The 24,216-nt window shown below is 48.5% G+C and overlaps 1 protein-coding gene across 1 annotated transcript in view; it reads right to left on the bottom strand.

Moving 5' to 3' along the window:
- The window catches only part of CPED1 (cadherin like and PC-esterase domain containing 1), a 135,190-nt gene that overhangs the window by 94,757 nt on the left and 16,217 nt on the right, over positions 1-24,216 (bottom strand). Inside the window, exon 3 of the mRNA XM_081023526.1 lies at positions 10,964-11,141. Within this exon, the coding sequence (XP_080879652.1) occupies positions 10,964-11,141 (178 nt within the window). The remainder of the gene's footprint in view (positions 1-10,963; positions 11,142-24,216) is intronic.

Below are 24,216 nucleotides of genomic sequence, written 5' to 3'. Positions count from 1 at the left end.
CACAGCGTTTAAAACCAAAATCGCATTTGGATAGAAGCTGTTTCTCAGGCGGCTAGTCCTAGTCTTTATAACCCTGTACCTTCTTCCAGAAGGCAGAAGCTGGAAGAGATCATTTCCGGGGTGCGCACTATCCTGCACGATCTCTGCAGCTTTAAGGTGGGAAGAGTGCACCCAATTATTCTCTCCACAGTCTTTACAACCCTGGACAGCATTGTTTTTTTCCCTGACCGTGCAGCTCCCAAACCACACACACAGACCATAAGTTAATACACACTCCACAGTACAATACATAACTGGCTGCTATTGGAAGTTGAACATACCTTTCTTCCTCTATTTGTGCTATTTGTACGCATGCAGAAGATGAGGCACATACCTGGCTACTAGGAGAAATTTGGCCTACCCTTCTGCATGTGCCGCTTTTTACATGTGTGTAAGAATTTTGCGTGAACTCCACCTGAAGTGCCACAGTCTACGAAAAGCTTCATCATTTGATTCTGTTGGGGGTATAAATGGACTCATGTTGTGGCTATACTGGAGCCTTCTCCATTTCCTCCAACATTTTTCCGATGAAAAAAAGGGTCATCCGGTGCTATTTTTCTAGAAAAAGAGGTGCTGGAACTCACCATGAATGCCTCCCTCATTCACATAGAATGGCAATGACGACTGCCTGAGAGGTGCTGCAAATGAGTTCCTGGTTAGTTCCAGCTGGAAGAAAAAAAAGCCCTGGGAACATCCTATTCCATACCCTCCAATATTTCTCCAATGAAAATAGGGAGCCTAGGGCTTGCTGATCTGAAGGTCAGCGGTTCGAATCCCTGCGACGGGGTGAGCTCCCGTTGCTCGGTCCCTGATCCTGCCAACCTAGCAGTTTGAAAGCACGCCAGTGCAAGTAGATAAACTGGTACCACTCCAGCGGGAAAGTAAACGGCGTTTCCATCTGCTGCTCTTGTTTCGCCAGAAGTGGCTTAGCCATGCTGGCCACATGACCCAGAAAAACTCTCTGAGAACAAACGCCAGCTTCCTCGGCCAGTAAAGCGAGATGAGCACCGCAACCCAGATTTGTTTGCGACTGGACTTAACTGTCAGGGGTCTTTTACCTTTTTATTGAATAATAATGATCGTTGGCTCAGGTGTTGCATAACTTCATATCCCCTCAAAAACATTTCTCTGGTGAAAATAGGGATGTCCTAAGGGAGCCATCCCCAACCTTCGGCCCTCCAGATGTTTTGGACTACAATTCCCATCATCCCTGACCACTGGTCCTGTTAGCTAGGGATCATGGGAGTTGTAGGCCAAAACATCTGGAGGGCCACAGGTTGGGGGTGCCTGTCCTAAGGAAAAGCAGGACGTTCCGGGACGGCTTCTGTAAATCTGGGACTGCTCCTGGAAAAGAGGGACCTTTGGAGGGTTTGCTGCATGGTGGCTGTTATGTAGTGTAGTTTCACCCTGGGCCAACAGGGGGATACTGTATATAGTTTTCACTCAGGTCTGTAGATAGTTTTCACTCAGGTCCGCGGCAGTTATTTTAGGCGGGAACTCTGGGCTGTTGTGGTTACAATGTTGACAGCCGGCTGCCTATAAATACAGGCCGGCTGAGCTGTTCGCAGTTAGTTCTATTCCAGCTTACCATAATAAAGAGCTACTTGAAGAAATCGCTGTGCCGGCTGCTATGTCAACCCACCACCTAACACTGGCGACGAGGATGGGATTGATGGACATCAGAGCACAGCCAGATGCGGCCAGCCTCTGAACTGAGCTGAATCACTGAGCTGAATCACAGAGCGAAATCACTGAGCGAAATCACTGGGCAGAACCAATTCAGAGCTGACTGTTCTGGCTAGAGCACTGTGTTCCATCCATCGCCCTTCACGCCGGCATCGGAATCATGGCTTCACTTGTGCCTCTACCGCCGTTTGCGCCAGCCTCTGAATCATGGGACTCCTACCTCGCTCGGTTCGACTGCTACCTCCAAGCCAACGAGCTGACAGAAGTATCACAGGAGCGGAAGCGGGGCCTATTCCTCAGCCTCTGTGGGCCTGAGGTGTTTGAGACGGCCCGAGCGTTGGTTGCGCCTGAAGCAGTCCAGGCAACACCATGGGACACGATCCAAGAGAAGCTCCGCAACCACTACGCACCAAAGCCGTCCAAGATTGCTGCCCGCCATGCGTTCTACCACCGGAACCAGGCAGAGGGGGAGTCAATCAACAACTACACCACCGCCCTGCGACAGGCTGCAATGCACTGTGAGTTCCGAGACTTAGACGATGCCCTGATGGATCGAATCGTCTGCGGGGTCCGGGACATCCATCTGCAACGGCGCCTCCTAGCCAAGCCAGACCTCACGCTACAGAAAGCCATTGAGGAGGCTGTGGCCTCAGAAGCTGCTGAACGCTCCGCCCAGGAGATCCGCAAGTCCAGCAGCCCGCGTCTTGCTAGGGAGCCAGTTCCGGTGCATCATGAAAAGGCCAGCAGTGAGGAGGCATCCTCCAGTGAAGACGATGACGTGCACCAGACAAAGCGGGAGCGCAGGAAGTTCCAACAGAAGTCCAAGGGCCAACCGGAATGTGCTGGCTGCGGAGGCAACCATTCCCGTGCCAAGTGTCGATTCAGAGACGCCATCTGTAGGAAGTGTTCCAGAAGGGGCCACATCGGTAAGGTCTGCCGATCGGCTCCGTCTGACACCCCCCCTTCATCGATTCGCAAGTCCAAGTCTTCACTCCAGTCTGCCAAGGAAAGTTGTTTCGCTCTCACCAACTGCCGCTGCCCGTCTGGAACCACGATTGGCCAAACCGACTCGCCTACACGACGCAAGCTGAACGTCACGGTGCTCATTGAAGGAGCTCCATGTGACATGGAGATCGACACCGGGTCTGCCCTGTCCATCGTGTCATGGAGCACCATCAAAAGACTGGTACCCAGAGTGTCCAAAAGGCAACTCGACTCTCACCGCGTACACCTGAGAGACTACCAGGGAAACGACATTCCCGTGGTAGGCGTTGGCCGGTTCCGGATCGCCTTCAAGGATTTTTCGGGCCTGCTCCGGTTGGTGGTGGTCGAAGGTCAGCGGCCAAGCCTCCTAGGGCTAGACTGGTTTGATGCCCTCGGCCTGGAAGTCACCGGCATCAACTGCATCTCTAACGCAGAGACTGAGGGTCTGGTCAAAGACTTTGCCGAGGTTTTTGACGGCACCTTGGGCCAATATACAGGTACGCCCATCTCCTTTAGCCTTGATCCACAAGTCACCCCCATCAAGCTAAAGCCACGCCGGGTTCCCTTTGCTCTCAAGGCTAAGGTGGATGAACAACTGGACAAACTGATCGCCCAAGGAGTTTTGGAGCCGGTTGACCATGCAAAGTGGGAAACCCCCATCGTCACGCCTGTCAAGCCAGATGGGTCGGTGAGAATCTGCGCTGACTACAAGTGCACGATCAACAAGGCACTTCAGCAGCACGCTTATCCGGTTCCTGTTGTCCAACACCTGCTGCATTCCCTGGGTGAGGGTAAGGTCTTCGCTAAGCTGGACCTTGCCCAAGCCTATCAACAACTGCCAGTCGATGATGCCACTGCTGAAGCCCAGACGATCGTCACCCACCGGGGGGCTTTCCGTTGCCGCCGGTTGCAGTTCGGGGTGAGTGTGGCTCCTGGCATCTTCCAAAGCCTTATGGAGCGTCTCCTGCAAGGGCTTCCGGGCGTGGTACCATATTTTGATGACGTCTTGGTGTCTGCAGACTCACACCAGCAGCTGTTCGAGCGCCTCCGTGCCGTGCTGACCAGGTTCCAGGAGGCCGGGCTCAAGGTAAAGAGGGAGAAGTGCCAGATCGCCGTTCCACAGGTAGAGTTCCTGGGCTATCTTATCGATGCCTCCGGTCTTCATCCAACCACATCCAAGATCCGCGCTATCCAGCAGGCCCCCACCCCAAAGAACAAAACGGAGTTGCAGGCATTCCTGGGGCTGCTGAACTTTTATAACATGTTCCTGCCCCACAAAGCCACAGTGGCTGAGCCTCTTCACCGACTCCTCAGCACTAAGACGCCTTGGGCCTGGGGTCATCGGGAGACGGCGGCCTTCAACGCGGTCAAGGCTCTCCTTTCTTCAGACAGTGTGCTGGTACAGTACAGTGAATCCAGGCCGCTGGTCCTTGCCTGCGACGCCTCACCTTTTGGCATCGGTGCTGTCCTTAGTCACCGTTTTCCAGATGGAAGAGAAGCACCGCTCGCCTACTTTTCCAGGACACTATCTCCGACGGAACGGAATTACAGCCAGCTCGACAAGGAGGCATTGGCACTTGTGGCTGGAGTGAAGAGGTTCCATGAATACCTCTATGGCAGGACTTTTGACCTCATCACTGACCACAAGCCACTCCTGGGCCTCCTCGCCGGTGATCGTCCAACTCCACCGGTCCTCTCACCACGCATGCTGCGATGGACTGTTTTCCTGGCTGCCTACCACTACCGGCTCATCCATCGCCCGGGGAAATCGATGGGCCATGCCGACGCCCTCAGCCGTTGCCCTCTTCCAGCATTTGTGGAAGACCCGGCTCCAGCTTCATCGCTCCTTCTGATTGAGGATCTTCCGGCAGCGCCTGTATCGGCTGCCACTGTGGCCTCCGCATCTGCCCAGGATCGCACCATCAGCCGGGTGCTCAACTGGGTGTGGAGGGGGTGGCCACAAGGGCCTTTTGCATCGGAGTTCCAGCCCTTCGCAACCAGACAACATGAACTCTCAGCTCATCGCGGCTGCCTGCTGTGGGGAGACCGCGTCGTGATTCCCCAGGGACTCCGTCAGCGCGTCCTGGAGGCTCTGCACGTTGGCCACCCGGGAATTGTCAAAATGAAGGCGTTGGCTCGGTGTTACGTCTGGTGGCCTAATATGGACGATGCCATCACTGCCTGGGTGTCCGCCTGTCAAGCGTGCCAGGAGTCGAGGCCTGCACCACCGGCAGCTAAGGGACACACCTGGGAGACGCCAAAGACACCCTGGTCGAGGGTGCACATCGATCTGGCTGGCCCCTTTCACGGCCGGACCTTTATGGTAGTGGTGGACGCCTATTCCAAATGGCTGGAGGTCGCCCTGATGCCCTCCACCACTACCGAAGCTGTCATCCGGGTGCTGCGAGGCCTGTTTGCAACGCATGGGTGTCCTGATGTCCTTGTCTCTGACAACGGACCGCAGTTCACGTCAGGCACGTTTGAGCGGTATCTTTTGGGACTGGGCATCCGCCATGCCCTAACGGCACCTTTTCATCCATCCAGCAACGGGCAAGCGGAAAGAATGGTGCGCTCGACAAAAGAGGCACTGGCGCGCCTGGACCGGGGAGACTGGCATGAGCGGGTCGCCGAATACTTGTTCGTGCAACACATCACCCCTCATGCGGCCACAGGGAGGAGTCCTGCTGAACTGCTTATGGGCCGCCGCCTCAGGTCACCGCTCGACCGGCTACACCCAGACTTTGCCGTGGCTGAACCCCCAGGCTGTGCCAACGCACCACGGTCATTTGTCCCAGGAAACCAGGTCTTTGCCCGGAACTATGTGGGGGACATCCCTTGGGTGCCAGCCACAGTAGTGGGAGTCACTGGACCTCGCTCGTACCAGGTGGCACTCGAAGACGGACGCTTGTGGCGACGGCACATAGACCAGCTTAGGCGCAGGGTTGGGGACTTGGACACTACCGAGGTGCCCCCAACTGCGCTTGCGGCTCCAGAAGAGACACGTACAGATGGCGAGGCCCCACCTACACCTCCCTCACAAACTGCCAGCGTGGAGCCGAACCAAGCCGTTTCAGAACAGACTCAGACCACTCCACTTGCGGAGGCTCCACCCACAGCAGCGGATCCAGGGGAGTTGGTTCCAACGCCACCTAGGGTCGCACCACAGCCTCAGCGAGAACTGTGTGGCCCTCCGGACTTGGCTACCAGTCCCCGGCGGTCTGGCAGAGTTTCCAAGCGCCCAACTTATTTAAAGGACTATGTTGTTGGACAGGTATCACTGTTGGTCTAAGTATGGGAAATGTAACCGATATGCTTTTGTGCTTAATTGAACCATTACGCGTAGTGCTGTATATAAGGAAACCATTACGATTGTAACTAACGCCTTATCTCGGTGGGGAGGGGTGTTATGTAGTGTAGTTTCACCCTGGGCCAACAGGGGGATACTGTATATAGTTTTCACTCAGGTCTGTAGATAGTTTTCACTCAGGTCCGCGGCAGTTATTTTAGGCGGGAACTCTGGGCTGTTGTGGTTACAATGTTGACAGCCGGCTGCCTATAAATACAGGCCGGCTGAGCTGTTCGCAGTTAGTTCTATTCCAGCTTACCATAATAAAGAGCTACTTGAAGAAATCGCTGTGCCGGCTGCTATGTCAACCCACCACCTAACAGTGGCCTTCAAATGTTTTGGACTTCCGCTCCCATAAGTCCTGGCCAGTCCCATAAAGTATCGACTCTTGCTGAGTGAGGGTACATTCATATGGAATCGTTGCCTCGCAAAACTGATATGGAAAATTTCTTCTTCCGGTAACGTTACATGCCAAGACGTAACCTCAGAACTGGATTTTGTAACAGCAGGAGCTGGAAAGGGTATTGCCTGTTTTCCTGATTACAGCTTGTCGAAGATCCTGCAACTCCACCAGGAAACCAGTTTCCACAGCCGAATTCCTTTTGAACACTGAAAGCTGCCTACTTAGTTCCTCCAGCTAGGTTTGTGTGGGTTTGTGGATTGTAGCTACTCTGCCTTTTCCTTTCTTTAGTGGGGAAAGAGCCATTATGCCCCCTCTTAACTTGGGTCCTTCTCCTGACCGACAAAACCAATGCCTTTAACGTTTCCTAATACGTTCTGCATTTTATGCCCTTATGTCATATGGTTTACGTCCTCTGAATTTGCTACATCTATTTATGTCTGTTCTAAAAGGTCTTTTTTGGCAAAACCAGACTTCAGCAAGAGGCCCTACGCATGCTAAGTAAACTGGTGTAAAAATAAATGCAGTCGAATGGCAAGTAAAATGAGTAAGAGCGTCTTAGTAACCATATATCAGAATGGCAGCTGTGTTGTGTCCCTCCCATTATAATTTGTGATTCTCCCCTCCCCAACCTCAACCCAAATGGCTAATTCTGCCTCCTTTTCAGCAGCTGCATAGGACTGTTGGGCCAAAAGCTGCGCAGGAATTTATATCCTTCTTTGGATGTGTGTGTGTGTGTGTGTGTGTGTGTGTGTCCTCTTCAGAAAGAAGAGGAAGTGGCTATCTTTGGATGACATATTCTGATTACACTGGATTGTAATAAGAGCACGAAGAGGCAGAAGATATGGTCCATGTATAGAAGCACTAGGAGCAAGTGTAGCTGTGGATGAACAGCCTGAAATTTAAGGAATATGGTTATTTACTAGCTGCCCATTCCTAGAGAAGTTGATAGGGATATATGAGGGTTACTACTAAGGGATGTGGGTGGCACTGTGGTCTAAACCACTGAGCCTCTTGGAAGGTCGGCGGTTCAAATCCCTGCAACGGAGTGAGCTCCCGTTGCTCTGTCCCAGCTCCTGCCAATCTAGCAGTTCAAAAGCATGCCAGTGCAAGTAGATAAATAGGTACCGCTGCGGTGGGAAGGTAAACGACATTTCCGTGCACTCTGGTTTCCGTCACGGTGTCTTGTTGCGCCAGAAGCGGTTTAGTCATGTTGGACACATGACCCAAAAAGCTGTCTGTGGACAAACACCGGCTCCCTCAGCCTGAAGCGAGATGAGCGCCACAGCCCCATAGTCATCTTTGACAGGACTTAACCGTCCAGGGGTCCTTTATCTAGGGAGGGAGAGGAGAGCCAAGGGCCCACCAAAATTTTTCAAAGAAGGGACTGATTAAGTTGCCTCAGCCACTTTGGGCAGCTTTCAACATATATAAAAAACATAATAAAATGTTAAACATTAAAAAAACTTCCCTCTACAGGGCTGCCTTCAGATGCCTTTGAATGGTTGTATAGTTACTTATCTCCTTGGCTCAAGGGTTGCAAAACTCCATACCCTCCAACATTTCTCTGATGAAAATAGGGGCGTCCTAAGGAAAAGCGGGACATTCTGGGATCAAATCAGAAACTGGGATGGCTTCTGTAAATTTGGGACCATCTCTGGAAAATAGAGGCACTTGGAGGGTCCGATATACTAGGGACATAGGAAGCTATGTTAGAGTAAGGTAAAGGGAAAGGGACCCCTGATCATTAGGTCCAGTCATGACTGACTCTGGGGTTGCGACGCTTATCTCGCATTATCGGCCGAGGGAGCCGGTGTACAGCTTCCGGGTCATGTGGCCAGCATGACTAAGCCGCTTCTGGCGAACCAGAGCAGCTCATGGAAACGCCGTTTACCTTCCCGCCAGAGCGGTACCTATTTATCTACTTGCACTTTGACGTGCTTTCGAACTGCTAGGTGGGCAGGAGCAGGGACCGAGCAATGGGAGCTCACCCCGTTGCGGGGATTCGAACCGCCGACCTTCTGATCAGCAAGTCCTAGGCTCTGTGGTTTAACCCACAGTGCTACCTGCGTCCCTATGTTAGAGTAGGTCACATCATTTGCTCATTTAGCCCAGTATTGTGTTCTCTCTGACTGGCATCAGCATTCAAGAACTCAGGCATTAGATTTGTTCTGCTACCTTGTCCTTTTAATTGAAGATGCCAGGAATTGAACTTGGATCCTTCTGCATGCAAACGTAAGCTTTCCTAGTCTCTAGGTGACTCCTGGCCCCATGAGTTGTTCAAATGAAGAAGTAGCCCAAAGGATCAAAGCATGGACTTCACATAATAATCTTAACTGCTGAACAACTATTATGTATTCAAGGGGCAGAGATAAAAAAAGAAAAGTTTCTCTCTCCATTATCACTCTGATCTGTTGGTTTACGTCAAAGCCAGTGTTTCAAAACTCCTTAAAACACTCCTCTTAACTCTAGGATATAGATAAATGAGACAGAATTTGGAAACCTGGAAGTAAGAAGGAAGAAACCCCGGATAATTACATTAGACAAGGAGAAGTGATTCTTGTCTCCTTATCCTACCATTTTCAGTTCATCTGTTTCAGTATGTAAAGCCTGGCTCTCTTAAATAGGAGCACGTTTTTATACATCAGAACCATTCTGCTAGGAAAATGTTATGACACAACATAAAGCATATGCTTTCAGAAACGAGTACGTCAAGTACTGTGCTTGCAAAAACACACAGAAATGTTATTTGCTAGCAAGAAAAAAGGAACGATTTTCCATCTGTTATAGAGAAGATCATCGCTTAGGTATGTAAGCAAGTTACTTCATTTCTCAAATTTATTCAAAAAGCTTATTTGTAAATCTGGAAACATAAGCAAGCTACAAACCCTTTCAGCTCATGGAACAGACTCCCCCCAAATTAAAAATGTCACCTGTTTGATGTTTTCCATACAATTCCCAAATGGGCAAGGCTGCCGGTACATCTGGACGTTGAAAGAAAGCCTTTAAATCCCTTTTTATGGCTGCGGGGGGTGGGGGATGTAAGGAATTATTACTGCTGATCTCAGATCATGAATAAACATCACCTGTACTGGTGAACCACGCCAGAGTGTATTTGATTACAAACCTTTAAGGAAAAGAGTATTCTGTGCTTTGCAAGAGTTGGCTATAAATCGCACACCCCTCACAGCTGAGAAGCAGGCAGCCTGACACTGCCTCCAGGCTGAACATCATTCACACATTTATGTAATCCTTCCCATCCACTCGGATCAATGTGTGCGTGTTGTACTCTGTGTCCTGCCCCTATTAGAGGTATGGTTGACGGGAACACACCGGCAGGGCCTTTTGTGTCGTGGTGCCAAGACTTTGAAACTTCCTGTCCCAGGAGATCAGATTGGCTCCTTCCTTCAAGCCCTTTAGATGCCTGACTAAATTCACATTTAAAGCACATTAGTTAGGGTTCCCATATTTCAAAAAGTGGAAACCCAGACACAAAGCTGTTGAGCTTTCTTTGCAAAATCAAAATAATAATAATAATGAAGTTTTCCAGCTATTTTTAAGGAAAATTTCCAAAAAATCAACATTTCCTACATGGGTTGCCATACGTCCGGGTTTTCCTGGACATTTTTCGTAATTTCAGGAAATTCCATCCAGATGATATTTCCAATGCACAAATCCCGGATACCTCCAGGAAAATCCAGACTTATGGCAGCCCTACATTAGTTCTCTCAGAGAATCCTGAGAACTGCAGTTTTGTTTTAAGGGTGCTGGGAATTATACCTCTGTGAGGTGGAATAACAGTTCTCAGGATTTGGGGGGTGGATGGGATGGAGAGTCATTTGTTGGATGAGCTTCAAATGTATGGAACCTAACCTAAGGCTTATGTTCATATTAGCAACTTAAAATGCAGCAACGTCATTCCTGGCCCCGACTCCCACTGTGTTTCAAATCACATTTTTACAATGCTGTACACACCAGGGAGGGGGCAGGGATGTCTTCACCAAGTTTGTTTCTCTGTGCCTGCAACCCCACCCCGCCCCCAAATTCTGACTCAGCAAAGCTGTCGTCTGCACATGTGCAGTGGCTGTCTCTAAGGTACACACCTCAGCTTAACCGTGACTTGCGTTTTCAAATCAGATGGAAGCTGGTTTGAACGTAAACAAATAAAACAGAAGTGTTTCCCATGATAAATATGGATTGCGGCTAACGTTATGTGCGCCTGGCTTCAAACATCAGTAGTGGGAGCACGAGGGAGCTGGATTAAATACTAATGCATGCACTTATGCAAATTTCAAGCTGCCTTTTGCCTTTTGCACTGTGACTGAGGTGAAAGAAAATTGCAAATAAAATAAAAATAGTTTGCAGTAAACCTAGACCATGATCTGTTTCAACTTGGAAACCCTCTGAATAATAAACTGTGGCATATAAGGTCATTAAACTCTCCTCTCCCTCATGATCTGATCGTGTTACAGTTGGAAAAATACTATGGCTCCGTCAAGTCTTCTCACCTGGATTGGGGATTGCATGTTCACTCAGTTTCCTGTCTTCAAGGACTGTAACTCTATAACGGTGCTGTGCAAGGATGTGCCGATATAACAGGAGGTCTTGTTCGCTGCCGGAAGACGGGATGTACAGGATTACTGTCCTTGTCTGACTTCCAAAGAATTTAAAAATGGAGTCCTCCATCTAAAACAAGAAACAAGAAAAAAGGGGTATTCGTAAGCTATATAAGACAACACACAGGACCGTGAAATGCTATCACATGCAAAATAGTATATGTTTTTCCTGGGAGCAGTTTCAGACAACCATTTATGCAATAATTACAATAGTAATGTAGTCATGTGAAATTTGAATATCTAGTTATATTCTGACTCACTAAGGGACAGTCATTTTTACTTCCTAGGAGTGGAAAGAAAATTCCCACCTAGTAAGATAATTCCCAGGTCCGTATAGTAAAAGCTATGGTTTTCCCAGTAGTGATGTATGGAAGTGAGAGCTGGACTATAAAGAAGGCTGATCGCCGAAGAATTGATGCTTTTGAATTATGGTGCTGGAGGAGACTCTTGAGAGTCCCATGGACTGCAAAAAGATCAAACCTCTCCATTCTGAAGGAAATCATCCCTGAGTGCTCACTGGAAGGACAGATCCTGAAGCTGAGGCTCCAATACTTTGGCCACCTCATGGGAAGAGAAGACTCCCTGGAAAAGACCCTGATGGAAAGACGGAGGGCACAAGGAGAAGGGGACGACAGAGGACGAGATGGTTGGATAGTGTTCTCGAAGCTACCAGCATGAGTTTGACCAAACTGCGGGAGGCAGTGGAAGACAGGAGTGCCTGGCGTGCTCTGGTCCATGGGGTCACAAAGAGTCGGACACGACTCAACAACTAAACAACAACAACAAGATAATTCCCATAGGAGTTGTTAGCTGGTTGTCTGAATCCACCTTGACTAAATAGTTTTGGAACTGCATTTGCCCTCAGAAGTGCAACAAGGGACACAGAATGCAGGTTCTCCTTGTAGTTCCCAGGACAAACCCAAAATTAGGAGATGGTTCATGCAGAGTTTCGTTTTTTATATGCTGGCTCCTTTATACATGAATTGTTCTTCTCACTTGTTCTCTACAGACAGGATATGAAATTCCGCACACTGCCCCCCAAAATCTGCCTTTGAAAACAAGTAAAACAGGTACCATACTGGTGTGCCTGGAGAGAATATTTCATAGCTTGGGTGCCACCAAAAAAGGTTGTATATTTGGCTGTACCAGAGTGGTGAAAAAGACCAGAGTCCACATGGGAGGAGTCAGTGTTCAGATACAGTGGTCCCAAGCTGTTTTTATATACAGTGGTACTTTGGTTCTCAAACTTAATCCGTTCCGGGAGTCTGTTCGACTCCCAAAACCATTCGAAAACCAAGGCGTGGCTTCCGATTGGCTGCAGGAGGTTCCTGCACTCAAGCGGAAGCTGCGTTGGATGTTTTGCTTCCAAAAAACGTTCACAAACTGGACCACTCACTTCCAGGTTTGCGGTGTTTGGGAACCAATTTGTTCGGGAGCCAAGCCATTTATTTTTTTTAATAAATGTTTATTAGGGTTTAAAATACAAATAGATATAATAAACAATGTAGCATATGTCTTAACATAATTTCACATCTTCTTTGGACTCCCTCACATCTCCCGCTCCCACTTTCATCGTTATAACTTTTTGCCAGCAATTTATCATCTTGTTTGCATTCTTATGTCCCATCTGTTTATTTATAATCTTGTAATTCTCGAAAAAGTTTATATTTTCTCAATCTCACTTATCATCTTGAATCATCTAATTTAGTGGTGCTCAATTATTTATGATCTAGCATCCTGCTTAGCATTCACTCAAATTACAGTATTTTTGTAGATAAATCTTGAATTTCTTCCAGTCCTCCTCCATCCTCTCCTCTCCCAGGTCACGGATTCTGCCGGTCATCTCAGCCAGTTCCATATAGTCTATCAGTTGCATCTGCCATTCTTCCAGTGTGGGTAGATCTTGAGCTTTCCAGTGCTTTGCAAGAAGTATCCTTGCTGCTGTTGTTGCGTACATAAAAAATGTCCGGTCCTTCTTTACCACCCCTTGGCCGACAATACCCAAAAGAAAGGCCTCTGGTTTCTTTGTGAAGGCATACTTAAATACCTTTTTCAGTTCATTATAGATCATTTCCCAGAACGCCTTCACTTTAGGGCAGGTCCACCAGAGGTGGAAGAATGTTCCTTCACTCTCTTTACATTTCCAACACTTATTATCAGACAGGTGGTATATTTTTGCAAGTTTGACTGGGGTCATATACCATCTATATATCATTTTCATTACATTTTCTTTCAAAGCATTGCATGCAGTAAAGTTCAACCCAGTACTCCACAACCTTTCCCAGTCCTCAAACATGATATTATACCCAATGTCCTGCGCCCACCTTATCATAGCCGATTTAACCATTTCATCTTGTGTATTCCATTTTAACAGCAAGTTATACATCCTTGAAAGTACCTTAGTCTTTGGTTCTAGCAGTTCTGTTTCTAGTTTCGATTTCTCCACCTGGAACCCTAGTTTCTTGTCATTTTTAAAAACTTCTTTAATCTGAGCGTAATGTAACCAGTCTTGCACTTTATCCTTCATTTTCTCCAAACTCTGCAATTTCCAGTTGTCTCCATCTTTTTCTAGTATTTCCCAATATTTTGGCCATTTGGCCTCCATATTGGGTCTTTTTCGGGCCTTAGCTTCCAAAGGTGAAAGCCACCTTGGAGTTTTATTTTCCAACAAGTCTTTATATTTTGTCCAGACATTAAACAGTGATTTTCTGACAATATGGTTCTTAAAGGCCTTATTGATTTTAACCTTGTCGTACCATAAATATGCATGCCATCCAAAAGTATTGTTAAACCCTTCCAAATCCAACACGTCAGTGTCTTCAAGAAGTAGCCAGTCTCCCTCCCTTGCCTGTGGCAGAACGGCTTCTTCTACCTCTGAAGGCAGAGTAGGTACAGATGATCTACGTATCTGCGAGGCTGAGGTTAGAGTTGTCAGGGTTGTTTGTCTAGTTCTTCCCCTTCTTCTTGTGCCACTCATTCCAAAGTTATCTAAAAGTCAAGGTCAAGCTGAGTTATTCCCATGGGAAAACAGGAGCCCAGAGAAGACAGGAGGCCGGGAAAGGGAAAGTAAATGTACAGTCACTGTTGTAAGTCTCAAATCCTCTAGAGGGAGCTTAAGATGTCTTTAGGGAAGAATTCTAATAAAATTAAAGTCCAGTTTAATGTCCAGGAACCTTCAAAAACAAGTATTTAGCAGAGTTGATGTTAACAGCCACTTTGTTTCTACCAGTGCTTACTGGTCTTTCAGACGGTGTTTCAAAATAGCAAGTCCAAATGCCCTCAGATTGTTGCAAGTTCTGATACACAGTAACCAAATCTGCAAAACTGACAGCTCAGTCTCTCAGGGAGCTCAGGCAGCTCCGGACCCTGGGTTTCTCATTCCAATTTGTAATTCCAATAGAAGAAAGGTAGATCGATACGAATAAAAGGTACCAAATCATAAGCTTAAAGTCCTTACTTTGTTTAGAAGAAAATTCAGTGGGTGCTCAGATCAGTAGGATTGAAAGTTCTTTTTACGCCTCCACTCCTCCAGCTCCTTGCTTTAAAGTTCAGTGACAGCGGAAGACGGACTTCCTGTTTCCACGTCTCTCCGCTTTCAGCCAAATTCAATATTTTAGTCTCGAATTTAATATATTCAGTCTTTACTCACGGATTGTTGCTTTCTTCCAAATCAAGAATTTGCAGGAAAAGGGATCAGCGCTCACCGGCAGCAGCCGCGCGGCTTCGCTCCACAGATCGCGAAACGGCTCACAGCGCCGCTACCCCCCTCCACGTTCCGGAGCCCCTTACGGGGTTCCTTCTACGTTTTGGGGGTCGCTTCTGGCGCCCACCGAGCCTCAAGACCACAGGATCTTGCTGCCTGCGGGTTTCCAAGGTGGGTCTCCGCTTCGCCGTAGCGAACGACCCAGTTTCTGCGGAGCCTCCTCCTCACTAATGGAAGAGGACCGCCATTGCCGTTCGCGCCGCCCCCGGAAGTGACTGGGAGCCAAGCCATTTGACTAGGTACCACTGTACGTTTAAAACTGCCCAGAGTGGCTAGGGCAACCCATCAGATGGGTGGGATATAAATAATAAATTTATGATTATGGAATAGGACGTCCCTATTGTCATCGGAGAAATGTTGGAGACTCTGGGAAACTGACTAATTTTTAAGACTAATGGCATCAATCTGATTGCTAGATTCTGAAATTTCTCAGAAGACTTTAAACGCAACCCCCTATGCAAAATGTCTGCTTGTTGTTAGAGCATGCATAATAACAGTGGCAAGACTATCTGGTAACCACTTGATGGATCTTGTAATAAAATACAAGTTTCAAGTTCCCGTTGGGACATAAATGTAATTGGGCAGAAGCTTTAATCTGGAATTTTGCTTGCGTGTACAGTGGTACCTCGGGTTACAGATGCTTCAGGTTACAGACTCCGCTAACCCGGAAATAGTACCTCGGGTTAAGAACTTTGCTTCAGGATGAGAACAGAAATTGTGCGCTGGCAGTGCAGCGGCAGCGGGAGACCCCATTAACTAAAGTGGTACTTCAGGTTAAGAACAGTTTCAGGTTAAGAACAGACCTCCAGAACGAATTAAGTTCTTAACCCGAGGTACCACTGTACTAATAATCTGAACACCCACCATGCAAAAACAAAACTGGAAAGTTAGAGGGCTGCCAGATAAGCTTCATATTTGCTAAAATGATGCCAAGGAGTGTTTACAGGAGACATTATGCAAACACGGAATTGTGGGTCTTTGGGTGTCGGCTATATGTTTCACTATAAATGAGTGTCAGTCAAAATGCTTCCAGTTGTTGAGGCGCCCGATAGCCAGCTATAAAGTGACACTTACAGCCATATTTTCCCAGCCGCAGGAAGTAGTTTTATGTTACACTTGGCTCATGTATAAAATTCTTTGCGGGGGGCAAGCACATAACTGTGTTAAGCTCTTTGATGAACAACTAACACGTCTCTATCTTTAATATAGAGTATACCTCTTTCCCTGACTACAATCAGTACAGTTGATGCTAGTTGAAACTATTCCATTCACATTTTATGAAATATGTTGAACAAACATGTCAGGCAAGAAGTTTCGAAATATTCCAGGCAGCAAATGCATTGTGCTCATAAGCAAAAGTAACCAGGAGTAAAGAGGAAGTTAGGATTTCAACGGTGTTGTGTTACACACTCTTGTAATTCATGCTTGGCCAGCTGAGGTTGTATTTATAACCTATTTATTCAACAGTGAGAGATTGAGTATTCCTGCATTGCAGGGGATTGGATTAGATGGCCATTGAGTCCCTTTCAACTTTAAGATTCTATTATTCGAATACAAGTGTCAGGGAACTGCCATCGGAAGGAAGGGAAGTGAAAGGGCTCACACAGGTTGGGAGAGACTCAGCAGCTGAAGAGGGAACCAGTAGGGGGAGAGGAGCTGAGCTGAGGGAAAGGGAGCTGGAGGGATGGCTCAGAGACACTTCCAGCGAAAACAGTGGGGAGGTTTCAGGACCTCCTGTAGGGACACCCACTCCTCGCCGGAAACTGTCACGCAGAGAGTCCAGAAGACGTGTTTCCGTTAAGGAGCTTTTATGTTGGAAGCGATTCCGAAAGCAACCACTGTCGGAATCTGCCAGCGACTGACGGAGCCATGTTTAAGGGGCTCCGTTACAGACAGAGGTTTGCAAACTTGACCAAACTCTGAGGGACTAGGATTTTACACACAAGCAGCTCATCGTCCCATCACAGCATTCCGACAGTCTTCGTGAGCAGCTTGTGCAGGAGAAGGCATCATGAGCAACCCAGCCGGAACCGGAGAAGCAGGAGCTGGAGCGGGTCCAAGCCTGGAAGAAAGGTACCGGGTGTTGGAGGTCCAGCTAGCGCTGCAGACGGCGAGGCTTGAGGAGAGGAGGGCTCAGGATGCAGACAAAAAGGGGAAAGACACCCAGCTCGTCAGAAAGGTACCAGGATTGGTGCAGAAGTTTGGGGGGGAGCCCAAAGACTATCATGGCTTTCGGACAGAGATGCAATATGCCCTCAATCTGCAGTTTGATGAATTCCCTGACGAGGAATCACGAGTGGCTTTCGTGATTGGGCATCTTGAAAAGGGGGCGAGAGACTGGGTTAGACCCCTGATGGCAGCGAATAGTGACGTCCTAAAGGACACGATGAAGTTCTTTCGCGCCATGGATCTGATGTTTTCCAGCGATATTGAACAGGGAGTGGTCCGCAGACAGTTAATGGCTTGCAAACAGGGGAGCCGATCTGTCCGTGAGTACTGGACTGAGTTCACCATGTTGATCCATAAATTGGGGTGGGATCTATCGGCGGAACCCATTCAAATGCTCTTTGAAGAAGGGCTTTCTTCGGCTGTGAAAGACGAACTTTCCCGGGCGCCCAGGGCGGAGTCTATGTCCAGCTGACCAAATCAGCGCTGACCATAGGAGCGCGCCAGGAGGCGAGAGCATTGGAGAGGCGGGAAGGGAAGGGGGAACGTTGGAAGGAGTTCCGCATTCCAGACATTCCAGAGCCAACTTTCCCGCCGGCAGAGCCGATGGAAATCGGAACAGCGCGCGCGCGCGCAGTTTCAAAGCCCAGTGAGGGGGGAAAGAAGGAGGGAAAAGGCGCCCGGAAATGCTATCTCTGCCAACAGCCAGGTCACTTTGCCAGAGTCTGCCCCCAGAGGAAGGAATGGCAAGGGATGGTAGGAGCTGTGGAGGGAAGAGAGGAAGAAATACCGAAGCAAGTAAAAGCCAACGCCTGGCTGCCACCGTCGGGGCACAGCAGCCAGGCCAAAGAGCAGTGAAAGTGCCCACGCCAGAACCTCCTAAACCCGCCCTAGTGATAGAAGTGGCGCTAGAGCTGCCAAACGGACACCCTCTAAAGATAAAGGCGCTGTTGGACTCAGGCAGCTCCTGCAATTTCATGAGCAAAGAGTTTGCAGCTGAACACCAGATACAGACGATCCCTTTAAGCAACCCCCTGCAGGTGACCACGATCGATGGCAGGGAGCTGTTGGGAGGAGAAGTCAGCTTGCAGACCGTCCCAATGATAATGAAGGTGGCAAGGCACACCGAACTGATAGCGTTTAATGTGGCCACCTTGGGAGGAGCTCCCATTATATTGGGGATGAGCTGGCTAGCGTTACATGATCCGCTGGTGGGCTGGCATCAGAGAGTGGTTTCTTTTGGTTCAGCACATTGCTTAGAACACTGCAAAGAGGGAAAGGGTTTGGCAGGGGCCCAAGCCACCCTAGCAGGGACTGAAGTAACGGAGAACGTGAAGGTACCACGACAATACGCAGATCTCCGCAACGTCTTCAGCGAAAGGGAAGCTGACCAACTACCCCCGCATAGACCCTTTGACTGTCAAATCAATTTACTCCCTGGGGCACAGCTCCCTGTAGGCAAGCTGTACGCCATGTCAGACAGAGAGATGCAGGAGCTAAGAGAGTTCATTGACAAGAACCTGAAGAGAGGGTTCATCAGAGAGTCCAGGGCGGTGGGGGGCAGCCCAGTGTTTTTTGTGGATAAAAAAAACACGAACAAGCCGAGGCTTGTGTGTGACTTCAGGGCCTTAAATGCAGTGTCAGAACCAGTGGCTTTCCCTATGCCCAGGATTGACGACATTTTGACAAGGGTCAGGAAGGGAAAGATTTTTACTAAACTGGACCTAAGGGGGGCGTACAACCTGATACGAATAAGGAAGGGGGATGAATGGAAAACCACCATGTTCACCCCTTTGGGGGCATTTGAATATTTAGTTATGCCCTTCGGCCTACAAGGAGGCTCCGCGTGCTTTCAATCGTTTATGAACCACGTCCTGGGGCCTTTGCTTTACAAGAATTGTGTGGCCTTCTTAGACGACGTGTTGGTGTATTCTGAGAATGAGGAGCAGCATGTGAGAGACGTCAGAGAAGTGTTGAGCAGGCTGCAAGCCAACCAGCTGTGGGTGAAACTGGAGAAGTGTCAGTTTCATACCAAGGAGGTGGAATTCCTGGGGTATCGCCTGTCAGACAAGGGATTGGCCATGGATCCCGGCAAGGTCCAGGCGGTGCTGGAATGGAAAACACCCAAAACAAGGAAGGATGTGCAGAGGTTCCTAGGATTTGGGAACTTCTATCGTAAGTTCATCCGAAACTTTGCCCACCTGACGGCGCCCATTACGGACTGTCTCAGCAGTAAGAAGAAGTTCGTTTGGACTGAGGAGGCGGAGCGAGCATTTGAGGAACTAAAAAGGGCCTTCGCTTCGGAACAACAACTCCTGCATGTGGATTTACAAAAACCGATGAGAGTGGAAACTGACGCATCAGACAGAGCTATTGGGGCGGTGCTTCTGCAGCCAGGGAAGGAGGAGTCAGAGTGGAGACCGTGTGCCTTTTTTTCGCGAAAGCTGAACAAATCCGAGAGGAACTACACGGTGTATGACCGAGAACTACTAGCCATTCATGAGGCGTTCCGGAGATGGAGGCACCTGCTAATTGGCGCACAACATAAGGTGCAAGTGTGCACTGACCACAAGAACCTAGAGTATTGGAGGACGGCACGAGTGCTCAACCAACGGCAAGTGAGATGGGCCCAGGAGTTCTCCAAATTTAACTTTGAGATTTGTTACGTGCCAGGCCCAGAGAACATTAGGGCGGACGCTCTCTCACGCAAACCTGAATATTTGGAGGGGGAGGGAGCACCCGAAGAGAGACATGTCATTCCAGAGGACCGCTGGGTGTGTGGGGCGGCATTGGTGGGACAAAGAGAACTGGTAGAGGAAACAGAGAATGATGAATACGCCCAGAATAAGCTCAGAGGTCTTAGGGGTGAGGGAGAGGAACCAGGGGGTTTCGAGGAAAGAAATGGAGCTTTGTATTACAAAGGGGCACTGTATATCCCTGAAGGAGACTTAAGGGGGAGGGTACTCAAGCAGTTGCACGACAGCCCCACGGCGGGGCATTTTGGACAACACAAAACCATGTGGTTGGTCACCAGGGAATTTTGGTGGCCTAAGGTGAGGGAAGATGTACGGGAGTATGTAAGAGGGTGTGAGCAATGCCAGCGAGCCAAAGGGGAGAGGCGGGCACCGGCGGGGCTATTAGAACCCTTACCAACCCCAGAACGACCTTGGGAGGCAGTGTCGATAGATTTTATGACTGATCTGCCGAAGTCCAAGGGGAAAACAGCCATCATGGTGGTGGTAGACCTACTAACAAAGATGTGCCACTTTGTAGCCTGCTCGCATGCAGTCACGGCGGAAGAGACAGCGAAGTTATTTGTAGAACACATTTTTAGGTTGCACGGGGTGCCATTGAGGGTGGTCTCAGACCGAGGAAAACAATTTACTTCCAGGTTCTGGAGGAAGCTCATGAGCTTACTGCAGGTGGAGGTCAACTTTTCGACTGCCCGGCACCCTGAAACCAACGGGCAGGCGGAAAGAGCAAACGGGGTCCTCCAGCAATACCTGAGGTGTTATGTCAATGACAGAGAGAATGACTGGGTAGAAAAGTTGGCGCTGGCGGAATTTGCCTACAACAATGCCGAGAATGTGTCCACAGGGATGAGCCCCTTCTTGGCTAATTATGGGTGTCATCCCAGGGCTTTCCCAGGGGGAGAAGGGGAGAGATGGGGTGTCCCGGCAGCCGAGCATTTTGTAGAAGAAATGGAAGCAATCCATCGTCAGCTCCAACTCAACTTAGAAAGGGCGAAGGAAGAATACAAGAGGCAGGCAGACAAGAACCGAAGGGAAGGTGAAACCATAAGGGTGGGAGATAGGGTGTGGCTGTCAACCCAAGGGTTGCCGTTCAAAGGAGGTTGTAAGAAATTAAGACCCAGGAGATTGGGTCCCTTTGAGGTCATTCAACAGGTCAACCCAGTGGCTTTCAGGCTCCGGTTACCCAACCACATGAAACTGCACCCAGTATTTCACAGGTCGTTACTGTCACCGTATGAGGGGGGACGAGAAGGGATGGCCACTCGGGGACCGGTCATAGAAGAAAGGGAATGCAGCAGCCATGTGGCAGAAATCCTCGACGCCAGATGGAAGGGGGATCAGGTGGAGTATTTGGTAGCGTGGGAAGGAGAACCGGAGTCAGAAAACACTTGGGTAATGGCAGAAGATATCAATGACGAGGTATTGATAGAAACGTTCCATCAAAGGTTCCCAAGGAAACCTCAGCCTGTGGAGAGGTTCCGGAGGGAATACTTTGGGACCACCGATGAGGAGGAGGAGTTGGAAGGATTCTCGGAATCGGAAGGGGAAGGGGAGATGGACTCTGAGGAGGAGGAGTACTTCGAGACCAGGAACCGCAACAGGTGGAGAGAAGTGTTCGGGACATCGGAAGATGAAGGAAGTTCATTCCGGGGTTTTGCCTCCTCACCGCCCGTAGAGGAGGGGGCGAGAGGGGATGAAGGGGGCCCTGGAGGGGAGGTGGATGTCAGGGAACTGCCATCGGAAGGAAGGGAAGTGAAAGGGCTCACACAGGTTGGGAGAGACTCAGCAGCTGAAGAGGGAACCAGTAGGGGGAGAGGAGCTGAGCTGAGGGAAAGGGAGCTGGAGGGATGGCTCAGAGACACTTCCAGCGAAAACAGTGGGGAGGTTTCAGGACCTCCTGTAGGGACACCCACTCCTCGCCGGAAACTGTCACGCAGAGAGTCCAGAAGACGTGTTTCCGTTAAGGAGCTTTTATGTTGGAAGCGATTCCGAAAGCAACCACTGTCGGAATCTGCCAGCGACTGACGGAGCCATGTTTAAGGGGCTCCGTTACAGACAGAGGTTTGCAAACTTGACCAAACTCTGAGGGACTAGGATTTTACACACAAGCAGCTCATCGTCCCATCACAACAAGTTTACCTCAAAACACCCCTTCATCCCTTTTTACCCCTTTCGGCTATCTTTTTCTGATATTTCCTTCCCCTCTTATTCTCAGTTAGCCTCAAGGGCTACTAAAGTCTCCTATTCCTTCATATGTCTGCCTCCCTATTTTCTTCTGAATATAATTCAAAGAGTGTTTTTTACTGGGATTATGCAAAACCAACTGGAGAAATTCTGTCATGAAGAGAGAGGAGGGTGGGGGGAATTAAGATTTGTTCACAAGAAGTGGCATTTCATGGAAAGTTCAGCTTCTGGTTTGAATTCAACTGAAGGCATCAGACAATAATGCAGATGATATTTCACACAATTACACTGCACCTTGGGTGTTGTAGTCTTTAGAACAGGGGCTCCCCTCTACAGAATTGCTGTGGACCTGAAGGCTACAGCTGACAACCAAACTAGATGTGGCAAAGGTTACAGCTGAATGCATCACCAATCTCTTGAAACTTTTGCAGATAGCAGCTGCAAAGGGTCCTGATTTATACTGGACAGAGCTCATGTGTGCTTTTTCTTAAAAGTGCAAATAGTAATGTGGGGGGGGGGGACCTGTGGAGGAATGGTGCAATGCGACAAGTTCCTCTTCCCTGTGCCAAGGTTCAGACTGGCTTATGTCCTGCACAACCTCACTGTTTGCAAAAGTTTAATACTTTATACATCCCTTATGTCTCATGTAGCTTCACCCTGAACAGAGACATATGATGGGCAGAGACATATGATCATGTGTTGTATGAGTAAATGCAAAGTTGTATGAATGAAAGGCGGTTTGGCACAGAAGGATTGGAATACAGTGAGGATAAAGAGACTGACAAAGCTATTGTAAGAAAGCAAAATACCAACTGTCACATGGTGCAAAGCGTTCAATATTTTCCTTGATAAATATAAATGAATCTGCAGTGGATTTGATGGGAAGCGACAGCTTTCAGTCAGCAAGCTGTTTTACAATGCTATTTCACTGTAATAGAAAGTAAATGTTAAGCCAGATTCCACTTTAAGCAGAATTTGGCAGTCACCCAAGCTTTTTAAATACATAAAGTCCTACGCCAGTAGAGTCTAACATACCTATGAGTCATGTTTTCATCTACGTTAGGCCCCAGTGGAATCTGGAAGTTCAAGGGAGAATGCCGGCTTGCGTTTACCATCTGTGTGCCAGGTAAGGACAGTCAGTGAAGGAACACAGCAAGACAATTTTAGTGCCTAACCCACAGCTGTGGAATTCCTTTCTCCTGGAAACTTGCCAAAATCTAGCTAACTTTCACAACTTTCACAAAACCTTTTCATCTGGACTAGAATTTGACAGTTTAGGCAAACCAAATATTAGTGTACACACACACACACACACAGAGAGAGAGAGAGAGAGAGAGAGTCTGCTGATTCGTCTTAACTGTGATTACAGTTACATCATCCAGCCAAACAGTGCAATACATCAAAAACTGTCGCTTAAACTGAACCCCCAAGCTCTCCAAATCCTTGATTCCAGAAACACAATTTTGGCCATTGCAGAAATGCCTGCTGACTATCTCTGCGTGCATCCTGGTTCACACGGTCATCTCCTCCACATGAGAATAAAAATAAATAAAAAGACAGTCCCAATGTGTCACACTCTTCTGCCATGACTCTTTTGCTTGCAGGTAATCATTTTCCAACACTTTGGACAGTTCAGCATCCCTCCCACTTGGACTTTCTCCTCAGAGTCTATGGCGTACTGTCTAGGGTTGCCATATTTCAAACGACAAAAATCTGGGCAGCCAAAAAAGGTTAAAAATGCCATTTTGGAGCTATTTTATGGAGGATGGGCAAAAAAGTCACTATTATTAATAATAATAATTTATTATTTATACCCCACCCATCTGGGTGGCTTCCAACTAAATATTAAAATACAATAATTCAGTATCGACATGGGCTGGATTTTTCCTAGAAATTTTTCTTTTTGCTGATTTCGGCCGGACACTGCTGTATTCCGGATATGTCCGGCAAATTCCAGACGTATGGCAACCCTAGTCATGTCCCTGTTTATTGAGGCCTTCTGGTGGAAGCAACCTCACAAAGAGAGACAATTGCAGACTGCCCGCAGTGCTCCCTTCCCGGAGGGCAAAACCAAGGCAACAACAGATGCAAACAAAACAGGCAGGGCAACGTTTAGTGATTTAAAATTGGCCACAACTTTTATTGATTACAGATGTAGGTAGATTTTGGCTCAGGCATTGGGTGTTTAGCCATTATCAGCGTCCGGATGGAGGGCTTACGTTTAAGAAGGATCACACCTGGGGTGGAGGGCCACTCAAGATGCAGAGCTACTAAGGTGG

The sequence above is a fragment of the Podarcis pityusensis genome (assembly GCF_964106645.2).
Source record: "Podarcis pityusensis genome assembly, chromosome: 10".
Classification (NCBI taxonomy): Eukaryota; Metazoa; Chordata; class Lepidosauria; order Squamata; family Lacertidae; genus Podarcis; species Podarcis pityusensis.
The sequence above is the reverse complement of the archived record's forward strand: the minus strand, read 5'-3'. Positions and strand labels throughout refer to the sequence as shown.